The 14,162-nt window shown below is 44.5% G+C and overlaps 1 protein-coding gene across 1 annotated transcript in view; it reads left to right on the top strand.

The window, feature by feature from the left end:
• Nucleotides 1-13,887, top strand: part of LOC122541902 (PH and SEC7 domain-containing protein 1-like) — a 169,900-nt gene extending 156,013 nt beyond the window's left edge. Inside the window, 4 exon segments of the mRNA XM_043679086.1 lie at nt 2,809-2,966; nt 3,894-4,038; nt 7,047-7,190; nt 9,701-13,887. Of these exon segments, the coding sequence (XP_043535021.1) occupies nt 2,809-2,966; nt 3,894-4,038; nt 7,047-7,190; nt 9,701-9,943 (690 nt within the window). The 3' untranslated portion in view covers nt 9,944-13,887.
• The last annotated feature ends 275 nt before the right edge of the window (nt 13,888-14,162 follow it).

Genomic DNA, 14,162 nt, shown 5'->3' on the forward strand with positions numbered 1-14,162 from the left:
TTCCATACATGTACCACCCTCTGTGTGAAAAAGTTGCCCCTTAGATCCCTTTTAGATCTTTCCCCTCTCACCCTAAACCTATGCCCTCTAGTTCTGGACTCCTCCACCCCAGTGAAAAGACTTTGTCTATTTATCCTATCCATGCCCCTCATGATTTTATAAACCTCTATAAGGTCACCCCTCAGCCTCCGGCGCTCCAGGGAAAACAGCCCCAGCCTGTTCAGCTTCTCCCTATAACTCAAATCCTCCAACCCTAGCAACATCCTTGTAAATCTTTTCTGAACCCTTTCAAGTTTCACAACATCCGTCGTACAGGAGGGAGACCAGAATTGCACACAGTCTTCCAAAAGTGGCTTAACCAACGTTCCAGTCAGTGATGCCCACATCCTATGACTGAATTTTTTTTAAAGTTATGTTATTGCTGGCCCGAGACCAACAGTGAGGTACAGTTAGTCATAAGAAGTCTGAGCAATTCTCCCTCTTGCATTTTGCTGTGATTTAATCCTTTCCAGTCATTGGACATGGCTGAGATTGGGTATCCAAGGAGTGTGTTGGAGCGTGGGTGAACTGTGCCATGTTCTCCAAGGTATGTTCTTATTATGTGTCCCATTCCTAACTGGAAGGCTCAAGATGGAAGTGTACTCCTTTTAACACTTTGGTGGCCCTTCCCTCCAGATGTAGGTGTGGACTATCAACTGCAATTTTGCGTTCAAGTAGGTAAACCAGAGAGGTTCATCAGGAGTATTGGAGTCGATCATTTTGTTATTTGTGGATGGGGTTTTGAGGTCTGTGATTGGTTCTGGGTGAGCTCAATCACACGTTGGAAGAATTTTTAATTTGTACTCTGAGAATTCGGATCTGCCACAGTTTGTGTGGATGCGGCTGGTTTGCCAACAGACTTTGCAAAAGATCGAAACCAGGGATCTCCCGCTGTCAGGAATCTGGCACGAGGTGTCAAAAATATGCCGTTTTCCAAACTTCATCGGGGTTGAAGTAATGTTGTGGGAGGTGGAGTGTGTGGGGCATCCCGATGGACCTGCGTGATTCCATGGGGTGGGGAGGGTTGCTGCTGAGGTCCCAGTGGATGGGGAGTCGTTTGTTTTCCTCAGTCTGCCAGGCTTCCCAAAGGGCTGTTGGATCATGGGAAATAGTGCAACTCCATGGGCAACAGAGTTGGCATTGACTGGAGATGAATAAACAGGAATATCGGGCACAGTAAAGTGCTTAGATTAAAATTGACCTTTGACACTCATTAATAGAAAGGGATAATTAGATGAATTCAAGGCTGATCGCAGCTGATCTGATTATGTTTTGAATTCCATGTTCTCATCCATCCCTGATAACCTTCGATTCTGTATCCAACAGAAACCTATGCACATCTTGCAAGCTAGACCTTGGAGTGTAGGAGCTGGGACATCATGTTGAGGTTGTACAGGACCTTAGTGAGGTCTCTGCTGGAGTACTGTGTGCAGTTCTGTTGTAAGAAGAGTATTATTAAACTGGAGAGGGTTCTGACAAGATTTACCAGGGTGTTGCCAGGAATGGAGGGTTTGAAATATAAAGATAGGCTGAATAAAACCGGGGCTTTTTTCACTGGAGCATAGGTGGTTGAGGGGTGACTTTATAGAGGTTTATAAAATCATTAGGGGCATAGATCAGGTGAATGACAAGGGTCTTTTCCCAAGGGTTGGGGAGTTCAAAACTAGGGGTCATATTTTTAAGGTGAGAGGAGAAAGATTTATAAAGGACATGAAGGCAACCTTTCAAGGAAGAGAGTGGTTTGTGTATGGAATGAACTGAGAGAGGAAATGATGGAAGCAGGTACAGTTACAACCTTTAAAAGACATTTGGATGAGTTCATGAACACAAAAGGCTGAAGGGATATGAGCCAATGCAGGCAGGTGGGACTCATTTAGTTTGGGACCATGGTCGACGTGGACTGGTTGGATCGAAGGTGCTGTAGGACTATGACTCTGCTGTAAAAATATTCAGTGGATCCCCTTTCCATCACTTTCTGAGGACAAGAGTTCCAAAGTTGCACAGCCCTCTGAGAGAATAAAAATCTCCTCATCCCTGTCCTAAAAGAATGACCACTGATTTGAAGATGTGGAGGTACCGGTTTTCGACTGAGGTGGAGAAAGTTAAAAATCTCACAACACCAGGTTATAGTCCAACAGGTTCATTTGAAAGTACAAGCGATTGGAGTACTACCTGACGAAGGAGCAGCCATCCAAAAGCTTATACTTCCAAGTAAACCAGTTGGACTATAACCTGGTGTTGTGTGATTTTCAACATTGTCTATAATTCTAAAACAGTGCCCGCTAGTCATGGATTGGCCCAGAAGAACAAACCTCCTTTTCCATGTTCCCCGTGTCTTGTAGCCATTTCTAACTAACCTGCTCAGAGATGTTACCACACACCTCGAGAGCAGATGGGGCTTGAAACCCTGGCTCAGAGGTAGGAACACTGCCATTGCAATCAAGGCATCTTTGACTGTTCGGAATTCCTGCTAAATCAAGCCCAGCCTTTCCAAGCTAACGTTTTGAGTTTAGATGACTCTCCATCGGAGCTGTTGGGAAGTGTGGAGGATGGGGTGCAGTGCTGGGGGAGGAAGATGTTGATATTAAGTGAGAATGGCAGAACAGTGGTGTGTCTAACTGCCAGACTGGAAAGAGCAGAGAGTTCCACTCGGGTGGGGGTACATTTCGAGGTGAGGACTGTTCGAAGGAGAAGATTGTGCTCTTCACTGAAGGCTCTGGGTTGTAAAGGACGTATTGATTAATTTCCTTGTCTTTTTGCTTGTAACAGGATGAGTACAAGTCCGACAGACAGCTGTCAGAAGATGACCTGAAGAATGCTATCAGCATCCATCACTCATTGGCGGTCCGGGCAGCTGACTACAGCAAGAAACCCAATGTCTTCTACCTGAAGACAGCCGATTGGAGAATATTCCTTCTCCAAGCTCCGTGAGTGGCTAGATTTTATAGGATCTGGTAGATCGCTGACCTGACTCTCCCACTAGGACAAGGTAAATGTGCGGAGAGCCAGTCATAGACAGTGAATCAATTCAGTGGGCAGTCACATGGACCTCAATTATCTTTCCACTCTGTTTCTTTCCACCTTCTGTTAGAATGTGGTGGATGCTTGAGCGAGCGACTGAGATTACACACATTTGGGGAGTGAGTGGATGGGGTTGGACGTTGGGGTGGTGGTGGTGGTAAATAGGATTAGATTTTGGCTGGGGGTGTGAGTGTGATTTAAAGAGAGGGAGGAATGAGCAGATGGGTCAGGTAACTGGGCCGTGAGTGGGATTACTCTATTGGATGTGATCATGGTGCAGAAGTAGGCCATTCGGCCCATCGAGGCTGCACTGCCATTCACTGAGATCTCGGCTGATCAGGTGACCCTCGCCTTCACTTTTCTGCCTTTTCCCATCATCCTTGATTTCTTCACTGATTAAAAATCAATCTCAGCCTTCAATATAATTAATGACTCACGCTCTACAGCCCTCTGCGCTAAAGAATTCCACCTTCTGAGAGAGAAAATTCCTCCTCATCTGTGTCTTAAATGGGGGACTCCTTATTCTGAGGCCTTACCTCCTGATCCTAGAGTCCCCCACAAGTAGGAATAACCTTTCCACATATATCTTGAAAAACCCCTTAAGAAACTTGCATATTCAACAAGGTCACCTCTCGTTTTTCTATACTCCAATGAGTTCAGGCCTAACGTACTCAACCTCTCCTTATAAGAACGTCCTTGTAATGAGGGAGTGAGTGGGATGCAGCAAGATGCGATAGGGTTAGACTGGAGTGATGAGCTGAAAGGCCTGAGGTTTTGCTGTGTGTTTCTTGCTTGAGTGCCCATCTTGGAAACTGAATGCCTTTCCCTTTCAGAAACGCAGAGCTGATGCAATCCTGGATCACCCGCATAAACCTGGTGTCGGCCATGTTTTCTGCGCCACCCTTCCCAGCAGCCATTGGTTCCCAGAAGAGGTTCAGCCGTCCTCTGCTTCCCACCACACTGACCAGACTCTCCCTGGTGAGTGATCTGCTCCGAGTTGGACACGGAACTTAGGGATAAAAAATATCAGTGAGATATTAGCAGCAGGAAAAGGAGGTTAGTGCCACCACATGAGAGGAGATGGTGGCAGTGTTCCTGGACCAGTAATCCAAAGGCACAGTTAGCGTCCTGCGGATTGAGTTCAAATCCCACCATAGCAGCCAGTGGGGTTTAAATTGAATTAATTAACCTGGAATTGAGAGCTAATCTCAGTGACGATGGCCACGAAATAATCATTGAGTGTTTTAAAACCCCATCTAATTCACCAGTGTCCTTCAGGTAATGAAATCTGTCATATGTATCTGGTCAGACCTACAGGTGACTCCAGACCCTCAGCAATGACTTATAACTGCCCTCTGAAATGAGCTATCAAGCTTCTTCGGTCAGGGGACAGATCGGGATGGGTAGTAAATGCAGTCTTACATTTGTGCTCTTCAGGTATATCCCATGTCCCCAGAATTGTACCTTTCAAATCTTCAGAGCTAGCTATTTTTTAACCAAAATGTTCAGAGATGTTAGTGAAGCACGTGGAACTTGAACACTGTCAGTGCCAGCCATGGTCTCTTCTGAATACACTCGGGGATCCTGTTGTGAAATGACAATCTTGACTTTGATTCATGCCATGGGATAGCTCATTGTAGCAGTCTCTTATTAGCTAAACCAGTAACTGCTCAGTGTGAGTTGCATCACATAGACCACCACCAATAACATACATTTATTAATATCCACCTTAAATATCTCCAACCTCCTGACTGAGGCACCTTTCACATCTTCAAGATATCCCAAAGCACTTTACAATTTTAGAAATGTAATCTTTGTCGTAACGTAGGAAACATAGCAGCAATGAGAAGTTATTTTGTTATTGTGAAGGTGATTGAGAGAATGGCCTGAACAGAGAGCTATATTGCTTTTCAGGATAATGTCATGGGACGTTTGGCATGCACCCGACAGACCGGGCAAGGCCTCCATTTAATGTTGCATCTAAAAGACAGCATCTCTGACAGTGCAGCATTCTCTATGCACTCCATGAGGAATAGGAACAGGAGTAAGCCATTAGGCCCTTCAAGTCTGCCATTCAATAGAATCACGGCTAATCCAACATTTCTCATGTCCACTTTCCATGTTCCCGTTTCCCTGACTAATCGAGAATCTATCTGTCTTAGCCTTAAATACACACAAAGACTCTGCCAACACAGCTCTCTGTGGCAAGTGTTACGACATGGGCTAAACCTTCCTGCTCAATTTAAAACAAGGAACACGAAAAGATTTATCCCGTGCAGTAATCTGTAAACATTGGAGTGGCCAAGAACTATGTAAAGTAAAAATTAACCACTTTATTTCTTAAAATGAAACAGAGAATAATTAACTAACCACTATTTACAATTTCTTCAAACTTACCTGTTACCTTCCCTTCTATAATACTAGTCCGATAAAGCTCGCAATGAAGATTTACAAAACAACACTTCTTATCTCAAAAGCAGACAGCTGGATGTTCTTGTCTTCGGATCTTACTGTGTCTTCTTTTCTCCTTGTTAGGAATTTCTGCATCACAGGTTACTGATTGAAAAGGTACTTTTAAGAGAGAGCGGTTTTGAAGCAGCCTGTTTACAGGCTGGGCCGTGGCAGTACTCCTCTCAACTGTTCAATTTCCCCAGTCTTATACTCCAGAAAATTGGATTGTGTCATTGGCTTTTAAGATTGTCAATATACTCAATTCAATCTTGATGGGAGTTTGATATGTTTTGGGTATAATTTAAACTGATTGGCTGAAATTCATATTTGTTTTTGTCTCAAAGCAACAGACCCAGTGTTACTTTGTTACCATTTTTGAGTATACTTGATGCTGGGTCCATTGGTTCTGCTGCTTTTAACTCTCTTAAAGGTATACACACATCTTCTTGACACAAGTAGTTCCAAAGACACTCAATACGCTGAGAGAAGAAATTACTCCTTATCTTTGTCTTAGACTGATTCAGCTTTATTCTGAGACTCTGCAATTAGGGGAATCAAGGTCGAGATTAGAGTGGTGCTGGAAAAGCACAGCAGGTCAGGCAGCATCTGAGGAGCAGGAAAATCGACGTTTCGGGCAAAAGCCCTTCATCAGGGGAATCATCCTCTTAGCATTTATCCTGTCAAACCCCTTCTGTATGTCTCAATGAGATCATCTCTTATTTTTCCAAATTCCAGTGCACAGAGCCCTAACCGCTCTGTTGGAGTGTCAACTGAGACCATTTGTTCAAGTGACTGGAGTGGAAATTGAACCTGTCACCTGGGTGACACGGTGGCTCAGTGATTAGCACTGCCGCCTCACAGTGCCAGGGACCTGGGTTCGATTCCACCCTCTGGCAACTGTCAGTGTGGAGTTTGCACATTCTCCCTGTGTGTGTCTGTGTGGGTTTCCTCCGGGTGCTCTGGTTTCCTCCCACAGTCCAAGGATGTGCAGGTTAGGTGCTAAATTGCTCATAGTGTTCAGGGATGCATAGGTTAGGTGCATTAATCAGGGGCAATGTAGGGCAGGAGAACAGGTCTCGGTGGGATACTCTGTGGAAGGTCGGTGTGGACTTGTTGAGCCAAATGGCCTGTTACCACACTGTAGGAATTCTATGAACTCTGAGTAAGAGTGCCAACCACTGATCCACAGCTGACACTAGTTGGTTCTGGTAGTGTAATAGCACTCTCTGGTGGCTGGAAGAGGGTACAGCAGGAACATGTGAGTTTTAAGTTTTCTGACTAACTGGGAAGAAGCAGTTAGCCTAGTAGACGTGCATCTCAGTGCTAATTGTGCAAGTTGGATTCCTGCTCTGGCTGAGATACCTGCTAATGACGGTGGTCTTGATTGTGAAAGGTTTCTGTTTTACCAGAGCCATCATAGACATGAAGATTTACCAAAGCAGACGAGGGCCATGGCAGCTTTGACATATCACTTGGTGAGGGGGAGCGACAATCTAATTTTATTTTGTTTATTTTTGTAACTGTGAATCTCGAAGGAGGAGCAGATAAAGGCTCACGATACCCGACTCAAATCGATGACTGTGGATCTGACCGAGCATCGCTCATATCCTCCTGACAAGAAAGTTAAAGGCAAAGAGCTGGATGAATACAAACAGAAGGAAGAATACCTGGAATTTGAGGTAAGTGTAGAAACAATCCCACTGGGGAGACTAAACTTGAGGGAGCCAGACTGACAATGAGGCTAGTAATCCAGAGACCTAGACTAAGACTCTGGGGCAAGGGTTCAAATCCCTGATGGAATTTACATTGATTAATTAATCTGAAGTTGAAAGCCAATTCCAGTAATAGTGATCATAACAGTTATTATCGATGCAATCACAGACAATGCTGGAGAAACTCTGCAGGTCTGGCAGCATCTGTGGAGAGAGAAACTGAGTTCGTGTTTGGAGTCTAGTTTGGTTCTTCTTCAGAGCTGATTTTGAGAACTGAACCATTCTAAAGGTGAGTGATACCAAACGTGAAACATAAACTCAGTTTTTCTCTCTACACAGATACTGCCAGGCCTGTTGAGTTTCTCCAGCATTCATAGAGCGGTACAGCACAGAAACAGACCCTTCGGTCCAACCAGTCTATGCCGAACATAATCCCAAACTAAGCTAGACCAGCCTTCCTACTCCTGGGCCATATCCTTCCAAACCTTTCCTGTACATGTAATTATCTAAGTATCTTTTAAACGTTGTAACTGGACTCGCGTCCACCACTTCCTTGCGAACCACCCTCTGTGTAAAACAATTTTGCCTTTCAAGTCTTTCTTAAATCTCTCTCCTCTCACCCTAAAAATATGCCCCCTAGTCTTGAAATACCCCATCCTAGGGAAAAGACACCTACCATTATTTCTGTCTATACCCTCATGATTGTATAAACCTCTCTAATGTCTCCTCTCAACCTCCTACTCTTCTAAGTCTCAGCCTATCCAGCCTTTCTTTATAACTTAAACCTTCCATACCCGGCAACATCTTGGTAAATCTCTTCTGAATAATCTCCAGTTTAATAGTATCCTTGCTATAACTGGGCAACCAGAACTAGACACAGTAATCCAGAAGAGACCTCATAAACGTTGTGTGCACTGTTATCACGCGCATTTCGTCAGCGCAAATTGGCTACAACGTGAAATTTCTACTGAATGGGTGTAGTGGATTTTCTATGGCAATCGTCTACAGCGTGGTTTTCTATAGCGCGAGGTTACAGAGGAACACAACTGTTGCATTATACTAGAACATTCTGTACAACCTCAACATGACCTCCCAACTCCTTGTGTTTGTTTCAGATTTTCACCATCCTGATGTTTGGCTTTTCTCTAATGGTCACCAATGGTTGTTTCAATGGCTATCTGGTTCATTAATACATGAATGGACAATTTGTGGTGAATAAAACTGACCACAGCAGCTAATGGGCATAGATTTATCTCACATAATTGTTCTTCACTCCTCTTTTGTTTGGTGTAAAAAGGTCCATGTGACAAATCTTTGTTTCACACTACGGTGTGAACCTACTCGGTCTAACCGGTCTTTGTCAGCTTTACTGAGTCTCCTCTCACCGATACTTCACCTGCCCCTCTTAATATATCCTCCTTTCCCTTTCGCCCCCACGTCTTTAATTTCCCCAACAGTGTGGAAACAGGCCCTCTGGCCCAACAAGTCCACACCAACCCTCCGAAGACTAACCTATTCAGACTCATTTCCCTATGACATATACCTAACACTACGGGCAATTTAGCATGGCCAATTCACCTGACCTGCACATCTTTGGACCGTGGGAGGAAACCGGAGCACCCGGAGGAAACCCACACAGACACGGGGAGAATGTGCAAACTGCACATAGACAGTCGCCCGAGGCTGGAATCAAGCCTGGGTCCCTGGCACTGTGAGGCAGCAGTGCTAACCACTGAGCCACCGTGCCACCCCCATGATTGAATGGCAGATCAGACTTGATGGGCTGATTAGCCTAATTTCTGCTCCCATGTCTTTACCTAACTTCCCCTTCAATTTGCTTATGCTACTTGTCTGAACTCAATCTTGCGCTGAATTCCACAGTGTGACCACTTTCTAGATCATGTAGTTATTTTTCAATTCACTAAGGATTTCTTGGTGACTGTCTTATCCTTTCTTGGTAAGGAAGGATTGAATAATGCTAAAAAGAAAGGCATGTCGCTGAAGCTTTTCATCATAAACTCATCAGGACAGACACTTGAACTTGTAAGCTGGTCCATTTACATTTGTAAATAACAGTTCTCACACAGATTTACTTGAAATCACAAATCTTTTGGAGCACTGCTCCTTCATCAGGTGAAGTGGAGGGAGGTGCACAAGCACAGAATATATAGGTGGAGAGACAATGGCAAGATAATTCCAGTATCAACAGATAACTACAAATGTTGTGAATGGAGTGTCAACAGGCTGAGTAACAAGTCAGCATCCTTTTTCTCCTCAATAAATTGTCATGACTGTTGGAAATTTGGCATTCTTGCACATGTCCTGATGGTGTGAGATGAAAAACTTCAGCCACAACTCTCTCTTTTCAGCAGTATCTAATGGCCCCTGGTTTAGGAACACCACCATTTCAGACTGATGTCACCTTTATGCCTTTGATGGATGAGAAATGTTAAAGTTGTGCGCTTTCTTTCTGATAGAAAATGAGGTTCAGCACGTATGTCTCGCTGCTGCGTGCCAAGCTGAAATCAGGAACGGACGATCTGGACAAGTTTGAATCCGCCCTGTTCGACAACATTGAGAGTGAAGGGAATGGCTTGACAAAGTCCCACTCCAGCCCGTCCCTACACCAGGAGCCACCGGTCATGGCCATCCGAGTCAAACGCAACACATCGGAGCGCCGGAGTTACCGACACTCTGCCAACACTAAGCACAAGCTATAACCCTCTTGCTCAGTCAGGGTTTGCACTGAGACTAGCATGTTGTACGTTCAGTTACAACTTCTGACTGTAGTGTAGTGCCAGTGGTGGCTGCTTGTGTTGGTTGGCGCATGCGTAGTTCAGGGACTGGCTGGTGCATCAAATGGCTCCCTTTCCGAAAGACTGGATTTGCAGGGATTGATCCAGAGGGCACCAATACTGTTGTGGTGTGGTGGGCAGAGAGCCTGTTTACTAATTGCATCATTACAGGGCAGGACCATGGTTGCATGTGCCAAGCATGGCAAGCGCCACCCAATGGCAGGTCTTGAAACATCATCTACTTTACTCTGAATTTCTGGATGGTGACTCCTGCCCCGGTTCTGGTCTTCTCTCTCGAGCACGTGAGAGGAAAGGCGTACCCATGGCAAACAAGGAGGCCCGAGCCACGCCAAACAACTGCTGTATTTCCACGGGACAGACGAATAGAGCTATATATACAAATATATAATATATTCCTTTAGGATAAGGTGGCGTTGCCACAGGTCAGGAGTGGCAGGCATTGGCAGACCTGGTTTGTGGTTCTGCATCTCGTTGGGACTCGCTGGAGGGTTGCTGCTACCTCGCTGCAGGTTCCTCGATCGTTGTCGACAAGAGGTTAAGGAGCTGGAGTTTCCCATTGCCACATTCCTTCATGTGGCATCACCGACCATCACCGCAATGAGTTGTGGTAGCTGCCATGGATAATTTTATTTATGTCGTGTTTCACATTCCTTTCCCCTTCATCCAGCTGTTCACATCTGCTTTCCATCTCCTCCCACACACCCCCTCCCATAAATGTTAAATAATAATGTGTAAAAGTCAGAGTCAATTGAATGTGCGTTTCATAAAATTCATTCTGACAATGAATCATAGGCTGTTTTTAACAACTTGTTTTAGTATACATGACAATGTTACACTGTTTATTTAGACAGCAGTATACCGGATCAATCTCATTCCTTCTCTCTTTCCTGAAACAAAATTCAAAATGACCCCTGTTCTCATCAATGGATGCCTAGAAGGCCAAGAAACCAACAATAATCTAAAGACTCCAAATGAGGGAGGCAGGTCCCATTGTAGAGTAGATCTAGTCTTTGTACTGTGCCCTGAAATATGGGAAGTGGACAAGACCCCTTGGGTGTTTTTCACCATTCAGTGTGACCATCTGTGACCAAACTCCATTAGTCCACTATTGCCTTTGACTAACCATCTAGTGATCCTCGTTCCCAAATGAGCAACTGGCATCAGATGGAATTTCTGAGCCTCTTCCGGTTTTATTTCCCAGGACTTGGAAGAAATGAGATGTTAAACTGTATGCCTGCTCATACAGAGTCTGGATCTACTCCCCAAAAGTCTTTGTGACCTTTGGTTGCTGCTGGATTGTCATTTTTTAAGAGTGGGTGTTTTTATTGGACTCTTGAGTATTGCTGCGGGAGCAGAGAAGAGATTTCGAAAGGGTTTTCCATTGTGGGTGAATCATCCATTTGTGAGGCTGAGAAGGGCCAGGGTTTGATAAGGACCGAGGCCGGGTGGGGTGAGAAATGTGATAATATGCTCAGGGTGGGGCTAGGGCTATTTGGGCAGATTGGCCTCCCTCATCCCTGTTGGGTGAATAAAGTGTCCCACAGATCTGGCAGTGACCCTTCTCACTATGGGCTGTGTTACCACTGGAAACCCTGCAGCTGTTACCCTGTTGTTCCTTTGGAAGCCTGTTAGAGAAGAGACAGAGACACTTATGGGTTAGCCCCCAACACTGTCACTTGGCTTGTTACAGGTTACTCACTGAAACTGAATTTCCATATCATCTCATATACGACAGTCTTAGGCTGTGACTTTTGAGATACCAGTAGTTACTGTACAAGCCTAAAGATCTTGCGTAAAGTTTGCTATTTTAGCAAAGGTGAGCCATTGTCTTTTTTAAAAAAAGAGATAAATATATTAATCCCTCCTTTGACGTAGATGTTGGGGAGGATGACTGTTGGGCGGGAGGTGGATCATTACACAGTGACGTGAACCTGAACCCCAGAGTAGGACTTGAAGGGTTTCATCATGTTTGCTATGGACTGCTCAACCATCTGTGAATGAAAAGAGATCATGTGAAGACACAGGAATTACGTCAAACTAATATCTAACTCAATCAAAGCTGATTTGGTTTCACGTGGTTAGTGCTTTAGTATGGCGATAGACGTTTCTGATGAAGGGCTTTTGCCTGGAACATTGATTTTCCTGCTCCTTGGATGCTGCCTGACCTGCTGGGCTTTTCCGGCACCACTCTAATCTGTTCTGGTAGCAACAGTCAGGCCAAATTTTGATTCTATGAATGGCCACTTCTCCCCAGAAATTAACTTGCAAGCCTTTCTCTATTCCTGGCTAACAAGGGAGCTGAGCGTTTCAGGATTGAGGTGACTATAATTCAGCAAGAGTTGAGAGGTCAGAGGCATGTGTCTGTTATGAGGTCTTGATGGACTGGTGAGTTGGGAAAATGGCCTTTTCATCTCTGTGACTACACCTTTAGTCCACTGCAGAGAAATATTTGCTCTCTGGATTGGTGAATTTGGCTGCAGCAACAATTACTATTACTATAGCGCCTTCAGTGCAATAAAGCATTCCAAGGTGCTCCCCAAGGGCAAAAATAAAGTAAGTTTGACACTGAGCCACACAGAGATATTAGATCAGATGGTTTGGTCAAGGAGGTAGGTTTTAGGGAGGAAGAGGAGGCAGCAAAATGGAGACATGTAGGGACTGTACTCCAGACCTTGAGGCCTGGACACCTCAAGGCACGGCCACCAATGGTGGAGCAACAAAACCAGGAGTTCTACACGAGAGCAGAAGTGGAGAGGTACTGATATTTCAGAGAATTGTGAGACTGAATGAGATTACCGAGGTATGGAGGGGTGAAGCTCGGCAGAATTTGACACCATGATGTTGCTTGACCAGGAATCACGTTAGGCTAGTGAGCACAGGGGCAATCAGAACGAGACTTGCTTTGAGTTCAGACGTGGTCAGCAGAGCTTTAGCTGACCTGAAGTTTCAGGAGGGTAGAATATGGGAGACCAATCCAGAGTGCATTGGAAGAGTTGAGCCTGGAAAGTGGAGGTGAGGAATGTTGGAGCAGTCATGATCCTATTGAATGCTCAAGGGGCTGAGCGGCCTTCTCCTGCTCCTGTTTCTTATGAAAGTTACAAAAGGTGCAAATGAATGTTTCAGAACCTGGTGGGTTGGAGTTGAGGCAGAGTCATGTGATAATAGAGGGGTTCACAGCAATAACACAAATATGAATTGGAACAATGAGAAAAGATTACTAGCAGCTGGAAATGTGGAAACAAAGAAATAACTGGGAACAACAGCTTAGCAATGTTTGTGGCACTGAAATTAATCAATGTTTCAGGTCAGTGTGGTGGAAAACACAAGGAGTTCAACATTGAAGCACACATTTCCACACATGCTCAGACAAAATGGGGAGAATGATCGGTAGCTTTACCACAAATTTATTCAGGTCACTTCCTTGATTCACCCCTATTTGACCATACACTGCCGAGATATTCACTGTAGGAATCTGATGTGTTATTCTGGGTGCTGCTACAGGGTGGGATTACAGCATGCTGTTGGAAAGACAGACCGAGAGTTACACTCTGAATGTGACCCTCGCTTGCAATGTATGTGGTGCAGGAAGTGTGGAACCGTTTAGCACTGTAGTAGCGAGAACAAAAATTACATGGCTGGTTATTAAAAAGAATTCTATGGATGGTCCAGTTCCTGTAAAGCTAGTCGATTGGTGCCCTTAACTTCTGACCTGAAAGGACACTGCTGCCATTTTATCTCTTCCAGATCCAACTCAGACAAACTTAAAAACTCTTAATAAATGTTAATAATTATTTGAAGATGACAATTATTGTAAAACTCAAGGAATACTGTTAAATAAACAGATGTTACATTTAAAGTGAAATGACTGGATCATCCTTTGGGACAGTGTATCTATAACGCTGAAGAGTTTATAGAGTCATATAGCACGGAAACAGACCCTTTAGTCCAACTTATCTGCACTGACAAGACATCCCAATCCGACCTAGACCCATTTGCCAGCATTTATACTGCAAACCCAATTGTGAAATTGAGTGTAAATTATGCTGCTTCCCAAGATAGTTGTTCATTTTTGTCATTTCGGTATGTGGATGATATCAGTATAACCTTCCATTGACCAATGCAT

This window comes from Chiloscyllium plagiosum, chromosome 38 (assembly GCF_004010195.1).
Source record: "Chiloscyllium plagiosum isolate BGI_BamShark_2017 chromosome 38, ASM401019v2, whole genome shotgun sequence".
In the NCBI taxonomy this organism is placed as follows: Eukaryota; Metazoa; Chordata; class Chondrichthyes; order Orectolobiformes; family Hemiscylliidae; genus Chiloscyllium; species Chiloscyllium plagiosum.